The following is a 25,990-nucleotide window of genomic DNA, read 5'->3' on the forward strand; positions in this document are numbered from 1 at the left end:
GGGGTCTCTGCTTCCCCCATCAGGCACAGGCTGTGGTCCTGTACCAGGCTGGTGGTACAGAAGAACAGAAGTAAAGAACAAGCATATCAAAGTCAATGGTTTTTGAAGGCAAACTTCTAGGATCTGATCACTCTACATGCACGAGTCTTCCTCTTATTTTTTCTTGCTCAAGTGCCAAGTGGGGAGCAGATGGTACATTAGTCACCCTTAACTGGAGGGTAAGAAAGTGTGATTTCTTTTTTTTCTAAATTCAGTTGAGACCCTCATCCCATTTAGATTCCCAGCTCAATGTTTATTTGTCTTACATAGAACTTGTACTTTCTACCACTCTCAAATGCTAATCCTCTCCACACATATGCTCATTATGCAAAAGCATATGACAAACACCATCTGGGAAAATAAATAGCTCCTCAGCTAACTGTTCTGCTCCCTCCCTTTACGTCACCCACCTCACTATTGTCTCTCCTATTTTTATCTGCAAGACAGCAATCACTCAATCCAGCTATTAACTTAAAAGTGCTGTTTTAGTCAAGCAAGCTGCAGATCCCAGGCTGGGCAGTAGAATCTATTCCATTTTCGAGACGATGTGCATCTCCATGATAATTTGAAAGCAGCCATAGCACTGAGAAAAATGCATGTTACTTTTTTAAAGGGCAGTTGATATCACTGACAGATACTAGTCCTGACCTTAAGAAGTCCACGCTTGTTTTTTAGCTAGAAGGTTACATTTTTTCCCCTATAAAATATGCAGCTCTTGCCACAAGTTCTACCTCGTTTCCATGGATTCCTGAGACAGTCCTTCATCTCTGACAGATTATTCCTCATACTGTTCAAAGCCTAACTAAAATGGTGCTAAATAGGGAATGACATTAGCCAAGTTCAGTAGTTTCTCTAACCTCTAAGTGGACGGGTAAGAATGGGAACCATGCTGTCATTAATCATGGTTGATTTGTTTTCTGCCAGAAAGTTAATCAAAAGAAATAAGGATGTATACATAAGAGAAAGGCATCCCAGAATATTCTGGTTTGGATTAGGAAAATCCTCGTGATTCAGCAAAGGAGACATTTATTTAGCTAAATTAAACAGGATCTGCACAAACCAACCATATTGTGTTGAGGCTAAGTAACCAAGAGAAATTCTAAGTGCACAACCAGGAGATTCAGCAGCTGACACTGTGATATAAAGGCAGAGCTGTAAAAGTACCCTGTAAGAATTGTGGGGCCATAAACACCGCAATACTATATCTGTTTAGAAAAAATATGAGACAGAATTCAATGATGACCTTATCTGAGCTACAAATTCTTGTCAATTATTATATGCTTGTAGGGACATGTTTAATAGATGGCAGAAAGTCCTTCCCATTTGTCCTCAGAGACAGCACTGATATTGCCCAGCTAAGAAATCCATTATACAGCTACAAAAGAGGCTATTTGATTTCATGAGCATGTGCCTTTATTATTTTAAGAATAATTTAAGATAGGCAGAGGAAAGCAGAACCTGAATGAAAAAAAGACCAGGGTTTCCAGCATTTGCAGTTACCAGCTTTGAGGCTTTGGGGTTCTTGTGTCTCCTGTACTTTTTTTTTTTTTTCTTTATGTGGAGAGATTATTTTCGGTTTTCTGAACCGAGAAATTATTTTCGGAACCCTGTTGGTTCCACAATTGAGGGAGTTTAACCTCAGCTGAGGCAGAGGGGTACATGAGGGGTACCAGAGGGCTGGTACATGGTTTGGGTATAAGTGTTGCTCAGAATACACGTGCCTATGCAATACACTGTGCTGCTGGATATGCCTTTAACTCTCTTCTCTTTGTTGTTAAAACAGACGAACCAAACTCCTGGAGTGCTCCCTCTGCCACCTCCCCAGGTCTGCCGGAAGTAGCTCTTTCCCTCGACGACATAATCTCACCATTATCTTCATCACACATAGCCCCACCCTCTGACCCTTCTCACCAGATAAGCCCAGAGCCAACATGGGATATCAAGAGGGAACACGATGTAAGAAAACCAAAGGAGCTTTCGGTGAACGGTCACAAAAAGAAAAGGTTAGGAGAACAAAGAGAAAGGTCAGCAAGTCCTAAAAAGGTAGACAGGTCAAAACACGAAGAGGCTTCTTGGAAAGGATATTCAGGAGGCAAAAATAAGACCACTGATGGTGGCCGGCCCACCTCAGAAAGCAAAGCGGTGGGACACAGCGTTATGATCGAGGCTGGTGCAAGAGAGCACATGTGTGCTGGAACCAGTGATGAACAGTTTGGGAGGCTGAGGAAGCCAGAAAGCAAGAGAGGAGGGTCTCTTAGCAAAAAAGACCACAGATCCACAAACACCAGTGAGAAGTCAGCTGCAGCACCCGACCATGTCAAGACCGATACAGGAGCTACCAAGACATATGGTAGCAACCGCTGCAGCTCGCCTGGAAGTGATATGGACCACAGCCAGAGGGACCCTGATGGGAAACCCAGCGAGTTCCCCAGGAAGGGACATCTCCACTCCATTAGCACTCGCAGCACCAACACCACAGTTCGAAAGGCAACGGTCTCTCCAGGGCCATGGAAAATCCCTGGCTCAGATAAACTACCAAGCGTCCTGAAGTCTGGTACTTCTGCCATGAGCAGATAAGCAAGGGACTGTTGCCCTCTAACTGTCTCAAACTGACGCAGAACATTCTTCTTAGTTTTTGTCTCACATTGGTTTGTTTTAATTTATTTTAACTATCACACATATACACAAAGCATTGAGGAATGAAAACATTAGTGTGTAATTCCATGACAATGTGCACAGTATCTAATAAGTTCAAAAGCATATAGTCAACACAGAGATTTAAAATCGACCCTAAAGTCCCAGTTCCATTTTAGGGACTTTGGCAGCTATGGAAGAAACCAAAACAATATGAAGGACAGTACATCAGAGAAGGATAGTGCAGTGTAGCTTTAGCATTTTTTTCCCACTGCATGAAGGACTTGGATTTCATTCCAACTTTATATCAAGAAACTGGAACAAGTTAGAGCAATCACAAACTGGAACATCGCCTTAAAAAAAACTGCACGGAGCAAGCTGAAACCGAGAGAGGATCTTTTCATGGAGCTAAAATGTTGTAAATAAATTGTTCTCGACATATCTAGACAGGGGTTAAAGGGTTTCTTTAAAGCATTGTTTGGAACTGTACACCCATGACACGTCTCCACTGTTAACGCTTTGGGATAGTCCACGTGGTACCCTGTAGAATAGTTCACCGGGTGCTGCGGGAGGAATGGGGAATCCAGTGGATTAGTTTCTGTGATACCATTTCTACTGCCATTTTTGTGAACAAACCATGTTTCTGTACATTGGAAAGGAGTTAAGGTGGAGTTGTATTTGCAAATTATTCTCAAAAGTGATTTATTACAGGTTCCCCAAGTCCTGCAAGGTAGCACACAAACCAATTGGTCAGACTCAAACCCCAGGCATCTGCAAGGCCCTTGCAATGAAAGGAAGAGTGCTACAGAGAAAAAGCTGCAGTTTCCTTAAGGAAAGGCCTTTCCTTCCTGCAGAAGATGATAGCATCACTTATCAACAGTGCTATGTTTCATACCCATCTGCATTTACTTAGGACACTCTCACCTCTCATCCCCTCAGTTTGGCAGAGCAGGTGTCTTTCAGGCACACATCAACAATAATTAGACTGGTTTCTGAAATACAGTTGTCGGTGTCCTCATTCAGTAAATTCAGTATTTTCCCATTTTTAAAATGGTTTCCATTTTACCATTTTTTCCCTAACTCCATTTTTTTGTTGTTTTTGTTTTTATCTTTCTTGCTTGTCTGTTTTGAATTTTAAGCCTTAAGTGCCAGGTAAACATTCCAGTCTGCCTTCACAGGAAATAACTCCGAGTTCAGTCAATCAGTCATTATCTTGTTTCAAACAGATGTGTGTGCGTCTGTGTAAGTGTGCGTATGCTTATTCGTCTGTCAAAATTAAAACAAAATCCTGGGCAATAATACATTGGTAATTAAAAAAAAATAATTGTAACGCTAAGTACTGTCAAAAATTCATATTTAAAAATTATTGTTCACTAGCAATCTTAGTTCCTCACACGCTCTGCTGAAAAACTAGATTGAGATTGGCTTTGTTCCAAGAAATTAGCACATTACTGTATGTCTCCAACATTGCACTGGACTGCGAAATTTATAGACATGTTTCTTCCTGTCCAATTATTTGAAAAGCCTCAAGTCAAGGATTTTGCAGCTTTCAAACTTTTTTTTTAAGAAAGAAAAATCCATTTATAGTTTTTAAAAAAGCACAAATCCATGTAGCTGTTTATAAAACTCTTATTTAATGGGAAAAAAAAAATCTTTATCCCCTGAACTAGAATCCAATATAATTTCCCATTAATTTATTGAATCTGATTTTGGACAATGCTTCTGTAGTGTAGATGCACGTCCCGGTATCTTATTTTTATGTATAAAGAAAGCAAACAATGAAATCTGAAAAACAGTTGAGATTATGCTTGCATAAACTCTAATTTGCACAGTTCACAGCTACTCCTTGTGCAGTAATTGCTTTATGCGGCTGTAATCGATAACCTGTGAAGACAGCACATCATCTAAACCCCATTCCAAATAATATTTCTGTGTAGTGTTAGCTGTGAATTTACCTTGTACAGCTCTATCTCTATAAATATAATTCCATGTATTAATAGTCACAGAAAGGCTGTAAGTGAGCAACTATTTTTATGAAACGCACCACTATGGATAAATTAACTTTTACAGAAATCTTGTTTACTGTATGATATTCTAAACCACTGTCAAATAAAATATATATCCAAAAAGCTTTCATTTTTTCAATTGTATATGGTTTGTGTTAATTTTGAGTAACATGCTTCAGTGTTACCCTGACAAACAACCATTTTCTTGCATATGGGTAGAGTTAATTAGCTACTGCCTTATGAAAAAGGGAATAGATAATTTTAATTTCTTACTCCAATTTATGAATAAACATGTAAGCGATCAAACAAATTTTATAATGGCAAATCAAGGCTTATGGGGCAACACAGACACAGAAAAATCTCTTCCTTGATGGAGAAGCCTAAATCTTTATTCTGCTTCCAGTCCAGGAGACAAAGGACCAGGGTGGTCAGACTTCAGCAGTGAAAGACAATTTCTGAGAGTACACCACATAAACAGAATTAACCTGAACACAAACCATATTCACCTCAGAAATCCGGCAGTTCTAACTAGCCCTAGAAAGGTTTTGTTGACAAGGTATGTGAAGTGGGCATAATTACACTTTCAATTTATTTTACAGGAAAAAAAAGTCTCAAAAAACATCATAACGGTGTAAAAATATTGGTAATGAGCCAGCCTCTTATGGGACCAAATCCACCCCTCATTAAATGCTCCTTACCTCCAGTTAGGCAAAATAAATAATCAGTTTATAGATTCTAGACACTGTAAGATGTCTACCTGGAAAATAAGCAATATTTTTCACATAAATATGACATTTTTTAAAATTAGTATTTCCTGTTTCCTTAGGATATATCTTTTTTCAAAAAATAATGATTTGTCTTCATACAGCCTAAGTCAACTTCTGCAGAACTTTGTTTTTTCAGATTTATGTTCCCCATAGAGGATTTCCACCAGCTGAACTAATAACATAATTTTGCATTACAATAAACACATACAAAATATGAAGCATGTCTAATACTCAAAAATAATTTGCTGCTGTTTAAATAGCCACTATTTTCATGATTGGAAATCTGGGTATTTGCCTGCTTTAGACCCAGAAGTATCACAGGAAAGTGTGCTGAAGACATATAGTTTCATCCAGTCTAATTTTTTCTGTGACTAACATGTCCTTTGTCTTTTAAACATAGTAGTACAGCATTTGCATTGCTCTGCTGTTATTATGACACCTTCTAATATCTCTTTTTCATACCTATGCAACAAGACAAGGAAATAGATGCCTTCTTTGATGCAGGTTCTCTGCCCCATACTGCAGTGTAACAGTGTAAGCCTACCAGCCTGTGATCACCAATGCACATTTGGGCAGGAGTTTTGACAAAAATCACCACATAAAGAAGTCAGTGCAGCCCTTTTCTTAACCAGAGGCAAATGTGGGCTCTGGAGCTTGCCCCTTCTCCAAGTACTTCTCTGCCTTAGGCTATTCATACAAGCTGCAGAGCCTGGAAGAGCAGACCTTCAAACAAATTTAATAAAAAAGCCAGGAAATTCAATAGCTCCAAAAAGATCTCACCAAAGATGCCACTTTTTCTTCCAGAAAGCTTCTGGACAGACAGCACTCTTTGTTTAGTTACAACAGAGCATAGGTTGCACTGGTTTCACTCCACTGTGCTCCCCTAAACAGGAGGGGCATTTGTAGTCCATATATCCACTTATTCCATGGCCTCAGTGATTAGACTGGCAACAATTTAGCCCCAGTGTGGATAGCTGCCTGCTGCGAATTGATGCAGAAGTTCAACCATGGACCCATTTCTTCCCTGATACTTTTCATCTGAACATGCAGCCAGCCACCATTGCCAAAACCTTCTCATCCCCATCAAAGGTGAGATTCCATCTGATTTGTGCCATCTCTGCTGAACACAAACATCTCATGCTTAGCCCTCTCTACGTCCCATGTGCTCTCATCACCACCAGATCTATTCTGAATCTCTCCCTCCTCAGCTCCCCACTGGTTCTTAATCCTACCTCTGAGATAAGTGCTACTGCCATTCAGTAAATCAAATTGTCCACTCTCCATTTTCTCCTTCTGTCCCTCAGGACTTGCCTTCCTTTTTTCCCCTTGTTCTTTTGGCCCTCTGTCACCATCTGGCATCTCTCAACCTCCACCTGATGTGCATCAGCAGCTCAACATGAGATACCTCTTCTAAGATGTGTCACGACCAGTTACACACCAAGTCATTAGCCCACTCCTGGCTGTCACACAAATGTAAAGACACACCCAACACCTTGCACTGAAGCCCAAATCACCTCCCTTGTCCTCCAGAAACCACCAGTGGTTACTTATTAGACATACTAAGTCTACATGCAGCCAGTAATCACTTTTGCAAGTACAAATAATGTTTCATCTTCTTTGCTGAATGTCTGTACTGATAATGATTCAAGCATTCAGGCCAGGGTTTGTGGATGCAACATACCATGATCTCTACTGGAAGTCTCCAAATTCCTTTTCCAAAGTCAGGGACAGGCAAAGCTGCAGGCACATTTCTGTCCTGGCCTCTATGCTCTTTCTGTACATCACTGCTGCCACGGAAACCTGGGGCCAGAGCTGCAGTGGGCAAAAGTGGAAGAGCACACCTCAGCAAATGAGGATGTCACCCTCCATGTTTCTCCTTGCTTGGAAGGAAGCCGTGCTGTGAAGTGGAAAGGTTTCTCAGTACATTGCCATTGAGCTCAAAGCTGGAGAAGGCTTTGGACTTGCTCAGGGATATCCAGTCCCATTAGGGACTGATTTCACATTAGTCTCCAAAAGAGCCCTTTCCCTCTTCTGTCCCCTAGGAGATGGGATATTTTCTCTAATTGCTGCTAAAAAGGCCACACAAGCATGGCATGCTGCCTACCCTCCTGACTACTGAGGGCTGGGAGAGAAGTGCCATGGCTGTGTCCTAGAGGACTCCCACCCTCCACACAGATTCCAGGACCCCCAAGGGTCTCTCACCATGTGTCAGAGAAGGGGACACTCAGAACCAAACACCTTTTACCTTCACAGCTGTCACCCAAACAGCCAGTGACTTTAACTAGCTGTCACTCCCAAAGGGAAATCTGGTGCGTTATCTAGACAGAAACAGCTGTGCTTTGGCCAGGAGTCACACATCACCAGCACCCCAAGCCTCTCATAGGTCTCCTGCTCAGCACCCAGAACTGTCCTGGGACAGCCAGAACAGCCCCTGCCCGCCACTCAAATAAGTACCTGTAGGCTCTGCAGAGCCACCACCCTCCTGGAGCCAAGGCACACATGCTCCGTCCAGCCTTGAGCGTTCTGGAATATTTTTCTCAATATTTCTAACAGCAATGATGTGATCACACATTTATCTCCATAGCTGGCACCTCAGCTTAGAGCAATCTTTTTTAAAATGTCTTGTCAAGACACAGTAACATAAGCATTATCTCTGAATTATAGCCAATCTAAAACTTATGTTGTGCCCTTCCTGTCTTTAGTGCCTCCATGGCAATAAGTCACTCTGCCAGTTCAATTAATCAATGAGGAGAGTTTTGCTTACAAGGTACAAATATCTATCCTTTAAACAGCTGGGGGAACACCAGTGCACAAAGACCCACTCCCACTCCCACACAGGGCCTGGAACACCAGCTTCAATTCCCATTCAAGAACTGCCCAAATACCCCTGTTTGAGTTGCATGGCTGCCACTGTCAGGAAAAACACCAAAACACAGACTAATCCAGAAAGCTATTGTTCATCCACAGGTCAAGTGTAAAGACATTTAAACTGAAAAAAAATATAATAAATAAGCAAGAAATGGTGCAGAGAGAAGGAGGAGTGATGAGCTTTTCTGTGATGTGGCCACATGCTAACCTGCTTTAATTTCAACTTCTTCAAGCTTAAAAACTGAAAAAGATGAACTATCAAACATGACAAATGCTTGCAGAAAGCTCTGCAAGTCTTGGGGACAGCAAGAAAGAATATGTAGTGATTACACTTCTGAAGAGAATTCATTTATTTCAGTAAAATGCCTGGGCTGGGAGAGGAGAGTACACCATCCCTGCCCTCCAGCAGCAACTCCAGGGTGTGGATGGGCTCCTCCCACACAGATGAATCCTTCCATTTGTCTAGGGGCTGCAGCCACACTGAGGAGCCTCAGCAGTGGGCTGGCACTGCCATGGTGGGCCAGCACCAGCACCACTGTGACACAGGAAGGCGGAGAATTCAATCCCTGGAATACTTCCCTTTATCTCTGCACCCCAGGAGTGCTGCATAGCACCAATGGACCTGTTGTCCACCCAATGTTGTAAATGTGAAAGCTGTGGAAGGAGCAACTAAAATAAGAAAGCCAAACCCAGACTTGTGATGAGAGCCCCGGTGCAGCTGAAAGCAGGAATAAAGGTTCTGAGGAACCACAAATCCACAGCTACAGCAGGAGTGAGACCAGGGCACTGGCGTAAGTCTATCCTTCCCCTCTCTGTAAACTGGGGGCATTGCTGTCACTGAAGCCACCTGAATATTTACACTTCTTTACCAACACTCTAAAAGAAATGCAGATTTTCTTCCTAGAGTGCCCTTTGTTCAAAAGTAGTGAACAACAGGCACCCCAACCAAAACTCTCCTGCCACCACTAAGCTGCAGGGCTGCCCATGGCTCTGAAGTCTCTATTCATGCATACATATGGAATTAAAGAATTTTGGTGTTAGTACTTTCCCAAGAGGATTAAAAACTATGCCAAGAGCTTTAGCTAAAGTACTTAAATAATTGCAGTCCATAAACCAGAAAATTGTTCATCCTGTCTCAAAACCAGCAAGTACAAAAAGCTAGACTGAAGTACCTATTTAATTCAGGAAGAAAATCAGACCTTTCCCAGCACAGTCCAGTCACCATGTGTGAAACACCTATTCTAATTAGCACTTCATTCACTCCAGAAATTTTTAAAAAATAAGCCCAGCAGGCAACATGGAACACTGCAATCTGTTAGTACAGAATATTTCAGAGTACTTCTCAAACCTTGAACATCACAAAAAATACTAATTGATTACTTTTTTATATTGCTCCAGGAAAGATGAATGCCAGCAGGTGCCTCCTCCTGAGCGACTCCTGTCTCCAGTATCCCTGGTACTGCCCAGCTTTTCAGGTTGGTTTCTGGTAGAAATGCACCCCAGTGTCCCCATGCCATGGGAGGTGACAAAGCCTTTTGGAGGCACCTTTCCATCTGACTGCACAGCAGCACCAGAGCATCCCCCTGCACCCAGGAGCTTAGAGAAGCACCCTGTGTGACATCCAGCTGAGAAGGGGTCCCAGCTCTGGTTGTGGAGCTGCACAAACAGCTCTGCATCATTGGCATGTGGCACCTCCCAACAACCAGCACCCAGCACCATAAGCCTACAAATGAGCCTCATGTCAAGGGCAAAAGCTCTTTCCCTAACCACCACAGTTTGTTCTGAGGGTCTGTTTTGGGGTGTACAAGCCCCTCAACCCGGCTGTTCATTCTTTTGCCATACTAATTTATAGTGAGGTACCCTTCCTGAGAGAGGGCAGCTCCAGCAATGCTTCTGCCCTGACTTCACATCTCAATGCAAGATAAGCATCACATCTGACAAAACTAAAAGATCACAGCCCCAGGCTCTGGTCATGAAGCAACTCTGGAGGATAAGCAACCTCACTCCCTGTGGGAACATGCCTCAAGCAGCCTCTGCCCAATTCCCTGCTCTCATCTCTCATCCTGCCCTCTTTATCCTGAGCATTTTTCACACTGGCATACAAATTGCAAGTGCAGCCCAAATTGATCCCCTCCATACCTTCAATCCCCTGAGGTTAACAAGTAGCTCTCTGCCTCATAGTTTTATAGGCCCATTATGTTCTTTGATTAGCAGCTCTGTCCCAGACTCAATGGCTTTGGAATAAATTCAGAACATTTGATAGCTAGTGTTTTTTAAACTGATCGTTACAGTATTTTGCAAATTACATAGAAGTTACTCGTATTTCAGTCCCATTTATAAGCCCCAGCGTCCTTGGTCTTCATTAGCTGCAGTGAGCACCCCAGCAATGGGAGAGGAGGTGAGAAGGGCACTGGAGGTGATGCCACCAGAGCTCTCCACTTTTTGTCAGGCCCTCCCCCTCAGGTGTCCCTGCTCTGATGGCAATTCCTCTTGCTTCTGCAGCTGATGAAGTCCAAATGGAATAAATGATGGACCGACACAATGACAAATTCCCCCTAATTTCCCCATTCATTTCAGGCATTTCCCTCACAGCAGGAGGCCACAGTAATCAATGTGTACAGCAGCTCTGCCACCATCAGCCCAAGGCTGGCCTGGAGCAGACCTGCAGAATCAGATGCTGATTTTCCCCGTCCAGGTCTGGATTGCCTCCTGGTGACCCAGCCAACACAGAAAAGTGATTGGGGACCACTGGTCCAGGACTGGCCATGTAAACACTGCAGGCTCAGGTGGAACAAATGGGCCCCACGAGTCAAAGCAGGGTAGTATGAGCTGTCACTGTACAACAGCAACAATTACTTTCACATCAAGATGCCAAGCCCAGGAAACCTCGGCCAGCATAGCCTGAGGGACAGTAAGGAACTATTACATGTTTCTTTATAAAAGACCATATTGAAGTCATAGATTAAAAAGCACAAAAGCAGTTGTAGCATAGTGAAAGACAAAGTATGAATTGACCCATTCATTTAATAACACCTCTTACTCCCTTTTCTTGCCTTTGTATGTCAAAAAGCTGTCCACAGCCAGCTTTTATTGGATACAGGAGTGGTGGGAGCTGCCCTGGGGGAAAAGGGGGATAAAGTCAGGCCATGTGGGATGCTGCTGCCTTTGCTCGGTGCTCTGGAACACAGTGCAAGCCTGCACAGACACGTGTCCAGAGAAGGGAGAATCTGGCAGCTCTGCCACTGGGCTGCCCCTTCCTGGCAGCCCCACTGCTGGGAGGGCAGCTCAGACCCGTGATCTTTGTGGCCACCCCACCCCACAGCAGGTTGGCTGCCCATGGGAGCGTGGCCCCTGGCATGCAGGGTATGCCAGCCACGCAGGCATGGCCCTGCTAAAGCTCTTCTGCTCTCTATACAGAGTTATTTATAGGCAGGAGAAAATAGACTCTGCAACCCAGTGCTGATCTTCTGAACTTTAGCAAAAAGCATTAGGAAAAAATGCAAGCAGAGTATTTTTCACTAAGGTCTTTCAGTAGAAAGGTCATTCACCAGCATAATAAAAACCAAAATACTTTAAAAGAAAACCATTTTATCCTCTAAATCATAAATAATATACATAGTTGCAGAATTCTTATTATTGGCTAATATTGCACCATTTAAAAATATTTTAAATTACCATGTATGTGACCTTAGGGAACTCCCAGATATTTTATGGTGTCTGATGGAATCAGGGCATGAAAACACAGAACAAAATGGACACAGGAAAAACTACCAAGTCATAAGAGCTCAAATCACAGCAACACAGTTAGACAGACTGACCTACAGCTTAAGTAACACAATCAATATGAGCCATAAAAAGCAAAGAAAACTTGAACTACATAAACTTACAAAAGTAGCATGAGAATATAAATTATTTTTAAAAACAGTCAGATTTGAGTCTTTGGCAGAGAGGAAATAACCTCCCCAGGCTGGTATCCCCAAGATGTCTGGTGAGCTTAACACCAACCAGCCATCCTCTCAAGAATAAAGGTTCTCTGTGAGTTCATTATGCAATGTCTTTTAAATTAGTTTTCCCCTTTGAAAGAAACTTTTTTGGATTTTCCTGTTACTTCTAGCATGACAAATGTTGTGCAGTGTGTCATTGTCAAAAACACAAAGGACATGCAGCCTTAATCAGGACTAGGAATAGTCAATGGATAAGACTGTGTTGTGTAGCAAGGAGCTCTGTAAGCACAGACATCCCAAATGATGTGTTAAGGAACAGGATGACACCAGGATCCCAAGGTGACAAAAACAAAGTACAAATCACCAATCAGTGTTCCCAAGAGCTGTGAAGAACCTGTTTTAAGGCACAGCTAAAAACATAATGTGAATATCCTGCATAGGGTGACAGTGCAAAAAAGGCAGCAAGGGGGTACAAAAGGCAGTTGTGGACCCTTCAAGACCAAGGGACAAAGAAAGAAAATAATTGCTCCAGCACCATCTTCCTTGCTGCTCTTAACATGAGCAGCATTGCTGTGCACCTGCAGCAGTTCCTCCATCACTTCTGGCAGAGAAAGAGCTCTGCCCTTGTGTTTGCCATTGTCACATTCTGCCACTGCAGCTCAAGCAGTCACTTCTAGGACGTTACCTTTTACCATGTGACTGGGCAGAGAAAACCAGGATTTTAGAGCAGTGTGTGTGTGTGTGTGTGTGTGTGTGTGTGTGTGTGTGCAAACATGGTCTCTGCTCTAGCTTTCCTCCTCCATAGCTTCATGCTGCTGCAGCCCTCTGAGGCACAACTGGTCATTACAGATTAAAGGCAAGTCAGCAGACCCTGTAAACATTTATACAGTATAGAGAAATGAGATAGAGAATATCCAGTAGCCCAATGGTTAGAAAGATGAATTTCAGTATCCCAAGTTCAGTTCCTGTTCCAGAGACTAATGGGATACAAATAGAGGGCAGGATTAACCTCATCCAAGTTTAGATATCTACATTACCATTCCTCATTCCAAGCTTTTTGCACAGGACACTAATGGGCACTTTTAGATAACTATTTGTCTGAAACCTTCAGGAATGAATTATTTATTCTGCAGAAGCATCTAAAAATTTCCACTGAATGAAAAAATGTGCAGGGTCACTAGGTCCAAGTCATACCCAACATCTCCGTTTCTGAAGTCAGGCTAGTTAAATCCCTACTAAAATATTCCCAGATGCCTTTAATGTGAGACGTGTCCAGATCAGTCTGCATGAAGGAGTTAAACAGGTCAATGCTGAGGGCTCAGCCAGAGTTATTTGTTATGTTATGTTTGTGTGCAACATCTCCATCAGTCACCCACAGCTGGGGCAGGGGCTCAGCCCCACAGGCAGTCAGGAGGCAGCTGAGCTGCAGCTCTGCCACTGTGGGACAACCTAGAGAATTGCTACCAGCACCAACAAGGAAGGTGACCAAGCCCTTCTGAGAATTGGAGCCTTCCTACCCAGGGAGTCCGGCTGAGACCAAAACTCCCAGTGCCTGTTATTGTCCTGCCTGCACTGCTTGCACAACCACCCCCTGCTGTGGCCCCAGAACACACGTGCCATGCTCAGAAAGTAACAAAAAAGTGAGTAACTGTGGGTGGCACAGGGTTATAAGAACAAATTTTTCGCAGTGCATCTAACTAGCAGGTAATTACTAATGTGTTTGCAAAGGTGTCGCGTTGGTAACTTACAGTCTCTCTTTCCAAAGTTCACATTTGCATGGCAAATCCTGCGTCCTCTTCTGAAGAGATGATACTGCTCTTCAGTGGGATGTGCATTCAGTGCCTGGAGAGCACAGCTCAGGGTTTGGTGCAGAGCTCTCAGAGAGAGGTGTGTGTATCTAACAGACCATGCACAAGGTTTCCCTCAGAGTGCAATTCCTGGGGGCTCATCACAGGTCCCTTCTTCCAGGTGCTTCTGCCTGGAACCTGTCAGTGCCTCTGTCCCTGACCCACAGCCCACCATCCCAACTCCAATTCCTCACACTTGTTTACCTTTCCTTCTTGCAGACCTCCCAAATGATTTTATTTTTGGGTCTGGCAGTTTTTTCCCCATTAATTATACCTATGGGGTTTTTTTTCTCTTTTAAAAGTATTCCAGATATTTTCAAAATCTAAGCCTGGGTGTCTCAGAAATGGGACCAGGTCCTCACAGAATATGGAGGAAATCAATGCCTGGGTTCTAACTTCTTCCTTTGGGGGGCACAGAAGCAGAATTATTTTCTACTTCTTTGCACATGTGATAGGATTGATGAAGAAGAGAAAATGGAATGGAACTTCCCTGCCTAAAGCAGAGAAAATGAAATGGAACTTCCCTGTCTCCTCCACAGCAAAGAGGAGCTAAACATGCATGGACAGACACACAGGTTCATAAAAGCACATCCCAACAGTGGCACAAGCAACCCCTGCTCAGATTTTCACCAATAAAGCCTGTGTAGGTACATTCAGTCCTGACCTTCTCTTGTACTGGGATCATTTTGGTTTTCTATCATGATACCTGAATTTTGTGTTGTTTTTCTTGCAGTAGTCATGACCTTGTAGTTATGTGTATCAAATGATTATTCTACTCTCCAGGAAATAAAAGGTGACTCATATGAAAACAGTGGATTGTGTTTAGTGAGCACTGTCTGTAACATACCTGAATCCCAAAATACTCTTTAACTCCCTTGGCTTTCTGAAAAATGGTTAGGGGCTGGTATAGAAGCCCTGAAGATAAAAAGATAATGTGTATGTCTCGAATACCAAAAGCTGGATGGCTGTGGAGCCAAGCAAGGATTGTTGGTAATAACATGCTGTGGAAAAGAACAAGATGTGTCTGGGAAGGGGAACATACTGAGGCAGGGTAGTACTTTTCTGTGACAAGCATCCTTTTTCTGGCTGCTGGAAATAAGCACAACACAGTTCAGTGCAAGCATGAAATGTAGCTGAGAAGTGGGCATGGAACATAGCGGGGGGGATCAAGACCACCCAAGACCCATCAAGTCCCCTGACTCATATCCAGAAAGGTCTGAAAGAATAGACTCTGCATGATCACTAATTCACATGGAAAGAGAGGAAATGGTCTTCAGGGCAGGGAAACTTATCTACAAAAAGGTACCCCCACCAAGCCTGGGCATCCTTCCTTTTATTCTTTCTTTCTCTTTTTCTTTCTCCCTTCTTTTTCATCTTACCTCTTTATCCAAACCCACTGTCATGTGCTTATGCAGAAGATCAGGGACTAACATACCAATTTCCATACCAATTGAGTAATTTACTAATAAAACTTCATGGTTTTGTGACCCCTCTGAGTTTTGTGATTCCTTTCAGCCACGAGCATTTACAAATCTTGATGACTCCCTCTGCCTTGAGGGTGGGACAACACAGCTGTTTAACCAAGTGATTAGAACTGTTATCCCCCTGTACCACACAGTGACACTGGTAGAAGATTAAGATATTATGGTCATGATATGCATAGCTGAACTATGTTTGTCTATTCCAGACTTAGCCCATCCAGGGTTTTTCATATCATAAGAATTAGGAGACTACCAAGGGATGACTGTGGTTATAATCTACTTGCACCATTCACAGCTCACACTGATACTCCCTTATGTCCCTACTAAGTGACATAAAAGGTACAATGCAAGTTGGGGGACTGGTGGCAATTTTTTATTTCTTGCCTAGGTGATAAATTAATCAGTTGTGTTTGTAGCATAGGGATTTTGAGAATGGGAATTCAGAAGCACTTTTTTTCCCTAATCCCTTTTAATGACTATAGCACTTTTGTTTCCTTCTAGTATTTCCTCCAAGGAAGCAAAAAACCTTTGAATTAAACTAATGTTAGTTGTCTATTACTGGATAGCACAAAGAGAGACTGAAATTAAGCACTAACAATGTTCTGAAACTAGCATGACCTTAAATTACAGCAGGTTAATAAATCACTTCAAATGTAAATCTCTCTCTGCTCTCACCTTGAGATCTGAATACCTTTAATCAAGTTGCATAATAGAAATTTTGATGATCAAAGCCTGCAACTGCTGGTAGAGTGAGACTACAAGTTGGAGAGACAGCTGGGACTTAAAGTTTGTGCTGTTCAACAAAAAATGCTTTGGAAATTGAGTCTCTCAGGAACCTGTAAAACATAACAAAGTGTTGCAAAAGGTTTCAATATTTAACAAAAGCCATTGTAAATCTTTTGAAGCCCAGCATGGACCTCAAGGGGACCAAGGAGATAGGAAGGGATCAAAGAGTCTTTGGGGTAAGTCACAAGATTCATGTTCATGAGCACAACTGTGGGATGAGTTGTGGCAGCCTGTGTCCCAGCAGAGCTCTCCAGTAATGCCCTTCCCCTGGGACAAGGACAGCTGACACCACCAGAGCTTGGGGACCTGCCCCTTGCAGCACAAGCGCATGGGATGCAGAGCCAAGCCAAGGTTCACAAACCTGAGAGAGCCAAGGATAAATGTAGGGGTTCAGTCCTGCTAAGGAGCTGCAGGGCAGCTGCAACACCAGCATCTTAACACTGCTGTCCTGCAGCAGCTCTTCGTGGGATTTGAGGCAAAGGTCCAGTGTCACTTGTTCTGTGGTCTTCTTTAACATCAACACAAAACAGACCTGCCTGCATCTGATTTTTTTTTTTAATTACCTCATCATTCTGCAAGTTTGAACAGGCAGTGTTCCTAAGGCTTCAGTGTGAAAATCTGGGAGGAGGAAGACAAAAGGACAAATGGAAGACAGAAGAAAACTCAGAGTGGCATTAACCTCCTTGACATGCTTCCCTCTCTACGCTGTACCAGGCTGCTAAATTTAAAGTGTTCGTGATTTTCTGAGAATGTTCCTGTTCAAGCATTTGCTCTCTGTGTTCTTCTACTGGGGTGCAAGGCAGCATGAGGCTGTCATGGTTTTCTTCCTGTTTATCAATATTACTGCTCAGAGTCACAAAAACAGCCTCATCTTAGAGACGTAATTTATGGGGGTGTCTGTCCCTCCACACTTAGGAAGCTTCTAAAAGGAGGAAAAGAGAATAATTACAAGAGAATAATTACAAGAATAATAAGTTTTGTAAAACTCTTAATCATATAAATCAGACAATACTCCCTGTGAAATAAAAATGAAAGCTTGGTTCCACTGGAATAAAACATAAACCTCTGATTTCAAGGTGGACAGGATTTCACTTCTAGGATAAACCTAGAAGAGAAATGAGCGGTAATGCCTGGTTTATTTGAGCGCAGGGGGAACATCCCCAGCAGAGTACCAGGCTACTTGAGCTCTTCAAGCCTTTTACAAGGAACATAAAAGCCAGAGATCTGGTGCCAAATCCCCTGGCTGGCTCTCTCCAAAATGAGGAGTAATTCTTACATACCATGGAGGATTTCAGCACGTGCTCAAAAGCAAATACCTGGATTTGCCTCATCCAAAGCCAAGCAGTGCCTGCAGGTGTGCAGAGTGCTGCAGTGCCCTTCTGGCCCTATGTACTCTGCAAAGCTGAGCTGGCCTGGAAACATGGACAACCACAGCCCCAGGGCACTCCACCTCAGCTTAGGAGCATGATTCACAGCAGCCATCTCAGATTATCAGTGTAACAACTGCTAGCTGGATCATCTACAGTCCAAACCACCCCTTCACAGAGAAGCAAAGCCAGGCTCACCAAGCTGCCCTTCCCTGCTGCTTTGTGCCCCAGAATAGACAACATTAAAAACATTTTGGCCGTGGGTTTTTTAATCTTTTTAATTCTGTTTGGTATGTAAACCAAAGCATATTAAATGCATGTATCGGTGTACACATTTGTATGTAGTCCACATATTTCAGCCCATTTCTTACAGAAGTCTGCACTAATAGATTGTATCCACCACAGGTCCTCAGGTTCCTTCTGTTTCCCAGCAGAGGATCTGGGAAGGTAGCTCAAGGGGAAAGGCTGCTGCTCTTTAAGTGCTGCATCCCCCCCTTCATGAAATGCTGGTCTCAGGAGGAGGCAGAGCCCAGCTTGCAGCAGAAGAGTAATTGCCTTCTGGAAGTGAGCTGCAGCACTCAGAGCATCTGTGCCTTCCAAATGCAGTTTTCAGTCCCCATCTGCAGGCAGGATGGAGCAGGGCAGCTCAGCACCCCAGCTAGGCTGGGGGACATCGGGCTGAGCTGGGCCCAGGGCTGGGGGACACTGAGGTGAGCTGAGTAAACCATGGCACAGCAGGGGAGGATGAAGAACAGCCATTCTGTCCAAATCACAGCAGGGATCTGCAGATAAAATTTTGTCTACCCTTCTTCATTTAATCACCAGCCAGAGCTTTTAGGGTCTTTACAACAAGTGGTTGTAAAGGGGCAGCTGCTGTGCAGTTCTGGCAGGGGCAGCCTGGGGTAGGCACAGGCGTGCAATAGGTGCACACACCTACTGATGAGACAGAAAGGTGGGAACAGGCAGACACATCTGTGTGTGCAGCTGGGGCAGAGCAGGTACAGCCTGCTGTGCCTCATGCTTCGGGGAAGCAGCAGGGCTGCAGAGAAGAGCAGCACAAACCCTGCAGAAACGGGGGGGTGTGCATCCAGCGCTCAGGCCGGTGCCTTGCTCTGGTGACCCAAAGCAGCCCGAACCACAGCAGCTTCCCAAGCTAGGATTTCATGACAGCTGAAAGAAGAAAGACAACTACCCTCTCAGACAGCAACACATTGATCAATTACATAAGCAAAACAATGAATTCCCAGATTTCCAGCTCGAGGAAGTGGCTATACACAGGACAGGAGAGGGGTGTGTGCAGCTGAGCTGTGAGCTCCGCAGCACCTGCATGGTGGCTTACTGCCTCCTCAAACACCAACAACCACCAAAGTCCTGCCTATACCAAAGATTTTGTCTGCTTGATAGGTTGATGCCCAAACTCTAAGGCAGCAAAATCCTGAAGGCAAGTTTTCCTTAGTCCTCACGCTGGAAAGCAAAGATTAAGAGCAACATGTCGAGCTTCAGCCCAAGGCAAAAGACAAGAACGACTTAATCAATATGTTCAGGTGAGATACTCTTCACTTTAGCTGAGGAAGCAGAAGGAAGGTTTTGATTAAAGTCCACCTTCCAGCCCTTTCCCATTTCATGAGGTTTCACCATTATCTAAGCACTCTCCTTCTCCTGCTCGCAAACAGGTTGCTAATTCAGGCAATGTTACTCAAATTTGTCAAAAGTGATTTAAAATCCCATCAACATCAGAAAACTGTCAAGGGTAATATTAACCCCTAAGTCCAGCAAGTCAAGAACTACATTTCCACTAGTTTTTAATTCAAATTACCCTGTAGTAAGTTTGTCTTCATTTTCTGTTGCGACACAGTCCTCTAATTAATACATTTTTACAACCAAAATAATGAGTTTTCTATATTACATCTGTCTAATAATGTATCTTCCAAGAAAAATGAGATTGATCATTATTTTAAAATACTGGCTTTATGGGGTTTTTATTTCATTTATGAGATCTGCACAGATAAATCAAAAAAACCACCATTTCCATCACCCTCCCAGAATGGGATTAATTTACCATAACGAAAATGGATGGGAGCATCAGAAGTGCTCACTCCAAATATGCTCACAGTGACTAATACCATGAATATGAAAAACTATCTTAACTGATAGCTAGGTTGCAGATAGATCTTGGCAGAAAGGAAGACAGAGGAAATGAATGTAATCACTGCAAAATATGCAAAAATGACAGAGAGAGGAAAGTCTAGACAATGTGAGATGATTGCCATGCTCTCCAGTTTGGAATGCAAAGCCTGTCTTCTGATTGTTCTGAGGTTTAAACTGCCGAGCAAACACTGCTCTTCAAACCCATATGGGCAAGCAATTTGCCATATGTTTTAGAACATGGCACAAGTACCCAGAGATGCACCACTGCTAATGCTGCAAATAAAAAAAAAGCCAGAAATGCCATCCCTGTCGCTCTGATTCATTAACAAGGGAGTGGAGTGCTCCAAGCTTGTTTTTTAAAAAGAAATACCAAACCTCTGCATGGTAGCTTTTCCTTCTCCATGCTTGTACCCTGGTGAGCTTGCCCTGGCTCCCAGAGCCCTGGCACCAAGAATTGATCTGGGGCCCTGGGTTGATGGTAAATTGTGTCCCGGCAACTGAAAGGGCCAGCTGTATCCTGGGGTGCATCAATCACAGTATTAATGGGCAGTAGAGGGAGGTGATTGTCCTGCTGCACACTGCCCTGGTATGCACTCTGTGCAGTTTTGGGCACCTCAGTTTGAGGAGGATATAGAACTATTAGAGAGTATCCAGAGGAAAGTGGCTAAGGTGATGAAATCTCTTGAGGACAAAGTTCACAAGGAGTGGCTGAAGTCACTTGGCTTGTTCAGTCTAGAGAAGGGAAGGCTGATGGGTGATATCGTGGCAGCCTAAAACTTCTTCCAGCGGGGAGAAAAGAGGAGCTGATCGCTTTTCTCTGTTATCCAGTGACATGACAATGGAACAAAGCTGCATCAGAGGAAATTTAGATCAGGTTTTCACAGAGAGGTTGGTCATCTCTGGAACAGGCTCCTGGAGCAAGCAGTGATGGCACCAACCCCAGAGGAGTTCAAAGTGCACCTGAATGATGTTCTTAGTCACATGGTTCAGTTTTAAGTTGTCCTGAAAGAAGCAGGGAATTGGACTTGATGATCCTTATGGGGTCCCTTCCAACTTGAAATGTTCTAAGGTTCCAAACCATCCAAGTCCAGCAATGCACTGTATCCACCTAAATCTTGTATGGAGAAAAGATCCAGGGACAACTGTCTCCATGTCCTCCCACCCCCTCTGAAGCACGGGAAGAAATCCTGGGCACCAGGACTCAAAGGAAACCACATGTGCTCCATTCAGCTTGACATCTTCCCTCTCCTATTCCTCAGCCTCCCTACACCATGAAGAGGTTACATGGGCAAAACTGTGCTTTTGTGAAACCTTACTCCTAATTTCTATCATCATTTTAAACATCAATATTCCATGCACTCAGCCTTAAACTAACAAGGCAATGCCTTCTTTCGGTAGGGAAAATGTGCTCTCTTCAAGATCCCAGCTGGTGATTCTTGGTCTTCTCCTAAGTATTTCTTCTACCCCTATGCACGCACCGCTCTCCTTCTCCATGTCTCAGTGATCCATTTGTCTGCCCCTCCCAACCACATCACACATGAACAGAGCACCACTCCATCATAAAACCAACACTACCTGCAAATATTTAAAGAAACTGTTAGCTAATGATGGCTCGTTCCCAGGAGAGTGTGCAAAATTTCCAAATACATTGAAAAAAATCTCTAATTGAATGGACTATCTAAACAGCTTGTACCACCTCATATTCTTACCAGTGTTGCATGCTGCTGGTACATCATTTACCTGAACAGTTGTCAAATATCAGGGCAGGCTGAGGACACTTGCACATAGGATACTTCTGGTCTTTTGAGTCTGATTATATTGATGGTGGCTATAACTATTTACAGATCATAGTTTTAGGACACTAACAGTGTTTGCTTGTAGTCAAACAGTCAGTAACTTGCTCCTGCTTAAGTCTGAAATCTTAAGCCAAAAAGGTAGGACTTCAATTTACCGTCAAATAGAAATTTGCAACCTGATTTTAATACTATGATTTCTTCCCTCTGCCATATCAATTAAGAACCAGATAATCCTGCTGCTGGTATTAAATAAAGTGCATTAGTAAGCACAGAAATAATAAAAATAGGAATATTCTTAGAAGAACAATAAGAAGAAATGGTGCTCACAGCTGATAATTCTGTAGCTGCCCCAGTCAGAGGACCAGGCCGTCAGGGCTGATCCTCACAACTCTATCCCAAAGGCTCTGGAAATGTTTTCTTAAATAATAACTGCATTTAAGAAGGAGACTTGCAGGGAATTAACAGTCCTGCTGTCTTTCTTGTTGGGTTTTGTCTTTTGGTTTTGTGTTCTGATACAATGAAAGTCTGCATTTTTAGAATGCAGAACTGCATATGCAAGGAGATCTGTGGCTGAAATAGACAATTTGTTCCCACTGCCCCTTGTGAAGAGAGCTTCCATTTTCTTTGTAGCAGTCTCTTAAGCACTGTAATGCCATGATGAGGCACTCCTGAGCTTTCTCTGCTCCAGGGAGGAGACCTAACTGCTTTAGTCTTTCCTCACAGGGCAGGTGTAGATGGTGGCTCGATCCTCTCCAGCCTGTCTGCATCTCCATCTAAGGTCAGTAGAAGTTCTTCAGTGTTTGATACCACAACCACTACTCAAGCCACCTAATATACATGATTTCCTTGTACTGCAGTTACAACTGTAAGTTTTATAGAGCTTGCCTGGTGTCTTGATGAGTTGAAGTCACAGCTGCTGTTAGAAGGAGCTGATTCAAAGGCTGAGATCTGGAGAAAAGAGAATCGGTGTTCTCAGTACATTCCCCACCTGTGAGCTCCAGGTATAACACTGATATTATCTGTATTATCAGTAGTGACTTCAACAAGGCACCAACCTAATCTTCAATGAGACCCCCACTTATCTTCATGGGTTGGTTTAAATGTTATCTTCAAACATTAATAAATCTATTTTGCCTTTTATTTCAAATGGCCCAGTTGAGAGAATTAGAAAGAAACAAAATATAAAGGTAGTAGCAAAAGCTGCTCCGCTAGTCCCAGTAGTGCATTCCTTGGCTGTGCATTATTAAGCCAACACAAAGAACATTTCCAGGAATACCATTATCCTGCTGCATAGAGAAAAATGCTTCTGATTAGCATGTACTCGATATGCTTGGAAAATTTGTTCTCCTTCAGAGAATTCCAGCAACAAGTGAAACATCTGTTGTTTCCTCCAAGTTATAACAATTATTTTACAATGATTCCTTTGCATACTTTGAATTTCTAATTTTTTATTTTTATCTAGAAAGCCAGGATTTGTAGTGCAGTTGGAATTCACAATGTGCACATGTGTGTGGGAAAGAAGAATAGGAAATAATGGCAGTCCCTAACTGCAGCGTTATGTCACCCCAAGGCTAAAATTGTTGGCCATCTACATTATTTGCATTCACTGTATTAATTCCCCTCTATACACAATGGGAATTAATCCCATTTCAATAAATTCAATGGCTCCTATTTATTCCAAGGTTGATGGCAGTGATCCCTATTGTTTGTAGCCACACAATATGCTTTCTGCAGCCAAAAATCCAGCTTCCACCCCCTTCCTGCAGCACATGGCTTGTGCAGCTGTGGCAGCACCAGTGCTCAGGGTATAAACACTGAAATACATGGTGTTCAAAGAAAACCCTAAGTGGGTTGGAGTAGCAGCAGCATGGCAGCAGAAATGGGCAGAGGCACTAGGGAGAGGCTGGAATTGCTTCACCCAGTTTCACAAGTGGTGAAAACAGGTCATAGCACGGCAAGAAGAGCTGTGAAGAGTCAGATACCTGGACAGCACAGAAGTCAAAAGCCCAGTAATATTCACATCTATAACACTAGAGATAGACTCACCTCATTATATTCAGTGCAGTTTATCTGCTCTCAAGAGCTATTGCTTCAAAAGGTGATGCACAAGGAGAGGTGAGAAATGCAGGTTAAATAGGTACTTTGCTCTTCCTGCTGTGTTTGCCTGCACAACGACAGCACAAGGGCCGGGGGCAATGGCCTGTTTCCAGCATCAGCCTCCGAGGGCCATTGTAAGTTATTTCTGTCATCCACATGGGCTGGATGAATAAATAACTCACCAAATACACTTAGAAACAGTCTAACTTAGCAAGGGTTTACAAAAGCCTGGAACCAGAACACCTTGCTGAAGGACAGGGGTAAAATAACTGTGGTTCCCCCTCTGCAAGCTGGAGACTTTTTTTGCTATTTTTATCTGCCCTGCAAACACTTTCAGGCCAGCCAGCAAAGGCCTTTGAGGAGTATCTTTGACTCGGCTGCAAATCTACAGCCTGAAGATAACACAGGAGACATATGGCAAAGCCTTGTGTCTGTCAGCCCTACTCCCTCTGAGCAGAGTACCCTTGATTCCAGCTGCTGGGAGATCACAGGGAGATCTCTTCTGCACTGAGATCTTGTCCAAGCAGGGAGGGCTCTCTGCTTCTAGATGGGTTTTACACCTCAATGGCATCACACCTTTACAGCTGGCAGCAGCGTGGCCACAAGGGATTTCCAGTGTGACAGGCAAAGAACGGAGGCATAAGCCCTGCAACTCTGCCAAAACAGGAACAGCGTTTCCCCGTGTGTGAGGCCAAGGCCAGACCCATACTTCAAGTTACTCATTTAGTAATAAAGACACAGATCTCTCCAGGTACACCTGTGTGTCACCCTGGTACAGGCTGTGCCTGTTTTGGGTGCTGCTTGCTGCTGCTGTGCCTGCACAGTGCTGCCTGCAGGCTGCGAGCCGCAGCTGTACAGATGTGGGCAGCTCACCTGCTGCCATTCCACAGCACAGGGAGAAATCTGAGTGCTGGGGCAGGACTGTGGAATACTTGTTTGGAAATCTTTTCTATGAGAAAACAATAAAATTAAAAAAAGAAAAGAAGAAAAAAAAAAGCCTTCCTTTCTAATAGCATTCAAACTAATTACGCAGCTGCACACACTGGTAAAGTTTCACTGCAGAACAAAACAATAAAGTTGGATTATCTGCCCTAATTTAAGTGGCTGGAAGTTTTGCATCTGATTCTAAATTACCCACACACTTCTTTTCCTTTTACACTCAAGGGAGAAATATCCCAGAGGATCACTAAAATGAAGGTCAAAGATCAACTGAATGAATTCCCCTCTAAAGGTAAATGTGACTTTTTAATAATTGCCAAGGAAACCCTGGGTCAATTTGGCATCTAAAATTCAGACATCTCAGGACAAAGAACCCTACACAAAGTAGAAGACCACAGCCCTGGGTACAGTAAGCAGAGCATGCAGAGCTGTTGGAAAGTGACTTTTCATCGAGGTCAAACCTTTATCCCTAGGCTGCAATCCAATCAGCACTATTGTAGAGATGGGTTAATGAAATAATGGAGTACTCCAAACTATTTCACCAAAACTCACTGGTTTAGTGACAACTTCCACTTAGGTTTCATTTCTTTAACTGTGATTTTCAATTAGTCAAGTAATTCACTTCCCACTTATTTACATGCATGAGACAGAGCAAAAGCAAAATATTTCACTTGATGCATAATCACATACCCAGAGACTCAGGCTTGGATTGTGATATGGGCAGAAAGCAGCCAGCTAATTCCTGACAAATTTCATTACCAATAAGGCAATGCTCAAGAAGCAGGAGCTGTTTATGAGGGCTGGAAGTGAAAAGTTGGTGGGTGTTTAGGAATGCAAGCATGCCTAAACATAAAGTACTGTGTCATCATTAAACAAAAGACTGAAGTAATAAATTTAATAGCTAGAAATTGAGTCTTTTTGGGAGCTTGTCCCTAAAGTGAATGTAATTTCCTTTCCTTGAAATGATTAATCAAACGGGGGGGGGGGGGGGGGGGGGGGGGGGAAGAAATAAAATGGACAAATCTTTCTGCAGCATGACCTTATTTCCTACTCCAGATCATGAACTTATACAAGCTTGTATTGGAAAAATTGAATCTGGCCAGCCATCAGTGCTGTTTATTTTATCAGAGGTGCTGGTGTCCATACTCAATGTTGTAGCTTCATCTCTGAAGAGCCAGAGAGGAAATCTCTCTTGATTTCTCTCTCCAGAGAATTCTGTTGCTGACAGCAGGAGACATGGCATTGATTACAGCCCAGAGAATTGACATCTT

The 25,990-nt window shown here is 43.2% G+C and overlaps 1 protein-coding gene across 13 annotated transcripts in view; it reads left to right on the forward strand.

The window, feature by feature from the left end:
• Window positions 1-4,807, forward strand: part of MAGI2 (membrane associated guanylate kinase, WW and PDZ domain containing 2) — a 695,213-nt gene extending 690,406 nt beyond the window's left edge. For 9 of the 13 annotated variants that reach the window (XM_038153728.1, XM_038153732.1, XM_038153729.1 and 6 more), the window contains one exon: window positions 1,823-4,807. In XM_038153728.1, the coding sequence (XP_038009656.1) occupies window positions 1,823-2,616 (794 nt within the window). In that variant the 3' untranslated portion in view covers window positions 2,617-4,807. The remainder of the gene's footprint in view (window positions 1-1,822) is intronic. The other 4 variants (XM_038153737.1, XM_038153739.1, XM_038153738.1 and 1 more) reach the window with 3 other exon arrangements.
• Window positions 4,808-25,990: the final 21,183 nt, after the last annotated feature.

This window comes from Motacilla alba, chromosome 1A, assembly GCF_015832195.1.
Source record: "Motacilla alba alba isolate MOTALB_02 chromosome 1A, Motacilla_alba_V1.0_pri, whole genome shotgun sequence".
Lineage (NCBI taxonomy): Eukaryota > Metazoa > Chordata > Aves > Passeriformes > Motacillidae > Motacilla > Motacilla alba.